Source organism: Sinocyclocheilus grahami, unplaced genomic scaffold (genome assembly GCF_001515645.1).
Source record: "Sinocyclocheilus grahami isolate Dianchi unplaced genomic scaffold, SAMN03320097.WGS_v1.1 scaffold206.1, whole genome shotgun sequence".
Lineage (NCBI taxonomy): Eukaryota > Metazoa > Chordata > Actinopteri > Cypriniformes > Cyprinidae > Sinocyclocheilus > Sinocyclocheilus grahami.
In genome coordinates, this window is record NW_015505385.1 from 139,667 (window position 1) to 145,249 (window position 5,583).

General features: G+C 37.4%; 1 protein-coding gene across 1 annotated transcript in view; it reads right to left on the minus strand.

Annotated features, from left to right (window-relative positions):
• Positions 1-4,157, minus strand: part of radil2b (Ras association and DIL domains 2b) — a 28,257-nt gene extending 24,100 nt beyond the window's left edge. Inside the window, exons 1-2 of the mRNA XM_016286127.1 lie at positions 3,863-4,157; positions 1,749-2,066 (exon numbers count right to left, since the gene is read on the minus strand). Coding sequence (XP_016141613.1) covers positions 1,749-2,066; positions 3,863-3,996 — 452 coding nt within the window. The 5' untranslated portion in view covers positions 3,997-4,157. The remainder of the gene's footprint in view (positions 1-1,748; positions 2,067-3,862) is intronic.
• Between the last annotated feature and the right edge of the window lie 1,426 nt (positions 4,158-5,583).

The window sequence follows — 5,583 nt, forward strand, 5'->3', positions numbered from 1 at the left end:
CGTCTTCTTTGCTCAGGGAGTATCTGAAACAAATACAAACAGCAGGATAACTGATATATATGAAATAATAGGATATACATTCACACTGCTGTACAAAAGTTTTAAATGTTATCAAAAAAACTCTACTATTCTGCTCACCAAAGCTGCATTTATTTAAGCAAATATAGTCAACATTGTGAAATATTATCACAATTTAAATTAGCTGTTTTCTATGTGAATATATTGTAATATGTAATGTTTTCTGTGATGCGCAGCTGTATTTTCAGCATCATTACTCCAGTCTTCAGTGTCACATGATCTTCAGAAATCATTCTAATATACTGATTCGCTGCTCAAGAAACATTTCTGATTATTATCAATGTTGAAAACAGTTAAACAATTAAAGCTACAGTAAAACATTACAAACTTTCAGGCACACACTCTAGCTGTAGAATTGTGAAAGAATGGAGAGTTTCAGTATCTGAGTGCTGACGCAGCATTCGATCCAAGTGGCTTCACCAAGGAATTCATTTAGCCTTGAATTTCAAACTTCTCCAAACCAACCGAGACGTTTGGTATGAAAACTTCTCATGCCGTTACAACGGACTTTAACCAATGTGCACAAAGGCCGTTTTGTGCATTTACTGAAATTCAAACCCTTAAGAAAATCATCTGGACTTTTTGTTCAGATATCAACCGCATTATGATTTTAAAATATTGTCAAAATATTATAAGCCAAATTTAAATATTATTTCACACAACCCTGAATATATTTGAACCACATTTACTGCTATATAAGTCTTTTAGCTTTTACCTGGAAACATTTTATTAACTGTTGGTGTTAAGACACTAGGTGCCTTTTCCCTTTTACATATTTTAGTAATCATCATAAATTAGGTTATCCTTTGAAAGTTTAAATACTGTGATGAAAACCTTTTTGAAATTAGATAATGCATTACCATGAAAACTGTACTTTAATTCCTCTTAGCAGGCAGTTTTCTTGTGGTGATCATAACGTTTGTAGAAAAAAGTTACTAAAATGTTTCTTAAATCATTCCACTAACTTTATATTTAACCCACAAAATGTAACATTATTTGTAACAATATTCTACGAATATTAAAATATCCAGTTTTATTGCCGTGGTTATTAAATTATTTAAACATTACAAAAAACATTTCTTAGAATGTTCATCAAGTAAAAATTACATCACGGGGATGTTCGGAGAATGTTGATCTCAGAATGCTTTCTCTAAACATTACGAGCGCATAAAGTTTTAAGAATGCTCCAAAAACATGGCTTTAAGAAGATTCATATAACATTTAAAAAAAGTTAGTGAAAGTTGTGGAAAAGTTCCTTGTTAGCTGGAAATGTTGTGACCATAGACTGTAGGTTGTGACAGGACAACACTTCAAAAAATTCAGTGAACAAAATGTACAGGAACCTCATTTTTTGTGATATCAACTTCAAATTTGGAATACAACTTGGTTTGATATATGGCTTTGAATATCTAGCAATTGTAGCGTCCATACTATTTTGTAAAATATATTTTTGTGCACAAAACATAACATGTTTAGTGCAGTGCATTTGCTTCTAAGCTAACTTAAAAATCTATAACCTTAGGTCTGTTATTCCAAAGCATTCGTGAATTACAACAATTTAAGTTCGGATAGCGCATTTTCATGCACCACCTTAAGGGGGTGACAACTAACAGGTTAAAGATAATGCTAAAAACAGTAGCAAAATCAGTGGCATTATTCTCTGGCCCCACCTGGCGAGTGCCTCTTTAACCAGCTCTCTGGCACTGGAGCGTGTTGTGGCCAGTACACTCTTGTAGTTGGCTCCTTGACAGATCTCTGTGCCAAAAATCTTTAGAATGCCTGGAGCCGTGATGTGATTGGACAGTTCGGAGGGGTCGTCTGTCACCAGCGCCTCCTCTCCCGCAGCGGCCATCTCTCCAGAACCTCCTCTGGGCCCGCGGCCGAACACTGCCGACAGACGGTGCTGGTGACGCCGGATCTTGTTCTTCGCCGGCTGGCGGATTCCCACGCTCTCTGTTGATCTGGCCGTGCCGCTGGATGAGCTGGACCTGGAAGAGGAACCAAAATGATTGCTCTGTTCTCCACTGGACTGTAGATGCAAACCTACGTCGCTTCAGTCTGGCTGTTCATAACTGCACCCAGTTAATGAACAGCAATGTTCACAAAATGAACAAAGAGACTTAAAACACACACACACACACACACACATACAAAGCTCTGCATAATACTTGGAGGATTTTGTCCAATCCAGTAATCAGTTTATTTCAGTAGCGGTGGCACAAAAGCTCCTTTTCAGCTTTCACTAATTGCGTCAGTAGTACCGTGTATGTGTTTCCTCATCTATCGGCCCTAAATAAAATCTTCTAAAACTATAACTCATTTAATTTTTCCACTAGCAGTGTCCAGGTGTGCAAAAAAACAAGAAATCATTCTTTTTTTTTTTTTTAAGAACACATGAACATTTCCACCATAAAATAAAAATAAAGGTTCCAAAAGGGTGTTCCCACTGTGATGCCATAGAAGAACCATTTTTGGTTCCCCGAAGACCCTTCCAGTGATCAGTTCTTAAAAGAACCATTTTTTTTCTTAGAATGAAGAACATTTTAATAAACTAAAGAACCCTTTTCCACTATAAAGAATCTAGTGTGCAATGGAAAGTTTTTATGGATGTAAAAAGTACTTGATGCCAATAAATCAACCATCAATTCTAATAAAGAACCTATATTTTTAAGAGTCCAAACTATGTGGAATATAATGTGTAAGACTGTAGTGGAAATGACATTTTAAACAAAATAATAAAAACCAATAAAAGAACAAAAAAAGTTATTTTGTCTTTTAACATTAATAAATAAATAGATTTAGCAAATTCCACAGCATGTTTTGTACCATAAATACAACTGAATAATAGGCTATTTTCACCCCTTTTAGCATAATCTGACAAAATTGCAGCTTGACCGGAAATTTCTAGATATTTACCTTGATATTCTTCACACATGACATCTCATATTTAGTCTTAACTTCTTATTTGCACTGATATCTCCTTAGTAAACAAGTTCTGATAAAAGTTTTTTTCAGCGCAGAATTATGCCAGTGAAAAATCGTTTTCACTCAATAAATATCTAAATAATCTATGTTTATTTCACTTGGTTTAGAACAGACCCAGCTAGCAAGAACTCTGGCTAACGTTCTGGCAAGGTTCTCTCAACGTTCCAGTAACGTTAATTACTAAATTATCTGGTCCTTTAAGTTCTCAAAACGTTAGCACAAAAACATTAATTATACAACATTAATGGAACACTTTTTTTTATTAAGCTTTTATATATATATATATATCATTAGGCTACAGTTATAACACGTTCAAAGTAACGTTACTAACTAAAGAAAACACATTTCTTAAAGATATTTAACAAACTGCATTTTGAACACTGAGAGAACATTCAGAAACATTTTCACAACTTAATGCTAACGTTACCAAAACGTTCTTAGAACGTACTTTCTGTAAGCTGAGTAGCCTTTAGTAACAACACTTGTATTATTGAAAGTCTTGTTTTAAAGTCTTTAGACCAATGCAAAAATCATAAAAGGCATTTAAGGTAGGATAAACATTTGATAAGTTTTCATTTGACTTGATATAACATAAAAGAGAGAAAATACATGTTGCTTTAAGTTTGTAAAAGACTTAAAAATCAATTCACTCCACAACTCTTAAGACAGTATGCTTGTAACTGTTTGGCTAACGCGTAAACTATCAATCTCATATCAAAAGGACTGCTTATGAATGACTAGTAGCTACTTTCTGAACTCTGTATATGTACAGTAAGTGGGACTTCAGAGGTGAACTCACTGGACGGATCCATTGCTGTGTTTCCTCCCGACCCGAGAGAATCTTCTGCGGGACGCGCTGAGCGGTAAAGCCGCAGGTGAGGCTGGAGGAGGCGGCTTGGATGTCTGTGGGCTCCGCTCGTTACCGATCATCATTCCCAAAGCTGTCCACAGCTCGTGGCGTCAAAATAACGGGTCCGTTAGAATGAGCACACATATCAGACTCCCTAAGCAAGCAGCGTGAGCTCTTCAAATCATTGCTGCGAGCAGAATGACATCCAGAAGGAAACTTTCTGCTGCTACAGCGCTGCGTCTCAAACGCGCGGAACCGTCTGCGTGGGCAGCACTTGTGGGCATCATGGGCGCGTTCCCGAGTCAGCTCTGTTAAAAATGCTGCGCGTGCCTGTCATGCTCACAAATGCTGTCTACACAGACAACTTACTGATATTGAGACAAGCTGCACGTGCTGCGAAGGGAGGTTCCTGAGTGTGTGGTTTTTATTGACGTTTAACTCAAATCAATAATAACAAAAAGTACCATACCTACCAACATAGCATGGTATAAATACCATTTACAATCCATGGTGAACATGAATATTGATAGGATATTGAATACTGATATAATATTGAATATTGATAGAATATTGAATTCTCAGTATAACTGAAATTGATAATATTGTCATTATCATATTTGATCATTTTAACACTTCCATCTATCCAACTATCCATCCATTCATCCATCTATCATCCATCCATACATCCATCTATTCTTCCATCCATCAATGTATCCATTCCGCCTATCCATCCATCCATCCATGTTTCTATCCATCCACGCATCCATCCATCCATTCATCCATTCATCCATCCATCCATCCATCCATCCATCCATTAATCCATCCACGCATCCATCTATGTATTCATCCATGCATCATATATGCATCCATCCATCCATGCATCCATCTATGTATCCATCTATCCATCCACCCAATCATTCATCCATCCATCCATCCATCCGTCCTTCCATCCATCCACGCATCCATCCATCATGCCTCTATGTGTCCATCTATCCATCCACCCAGTCATTCATCCATCCATCTGTTTCCATCCATCCACGCATCCATCCATCATCCCTCTATGTATCCATCAATCCATCCATCCATCCATCCATCCATCCATCCATTCATCCATGCACCCATCTATGCATCCATCTATGAATCCATCAATCCATCCATCCATCCATCCATCCATCTATGCATCCATCTATGTATCCATCAATCCATCCATCCATGCACCCATCTATGCATCCAACCATCCATCTATGCATCCATCTATGTATCCATCAATCCATCTATGCATCCATCTATGTATCCATCTATGTATCCATCAAACCATCCATCCATGCACCCATCTATGTATTCATCCATCCATCTATGCATCCATCTATGTATTCATCCATCTATGCACCCATCTATGTATCCATCCATCCATCCCTTCCATCTATCCAACTATCCATCCATTCATCCATCTATCATCCATCCATACATCCATCTATTCTTCCATCCATCCCATCCGTCCGTCCGTCTGTCCATCTGTCTGTCTAATTTCAAACCCTTTTTATGCAACTTACCTACAACAAAACCAGACCCCAAACCTCAAACTGTAACCCTTTATCAACCACAGCAAACTGCCTAAACTGGGTCAATGTGACTCCTGTCTTCTAGCAAACCTCACTGTAAGTGTTTGA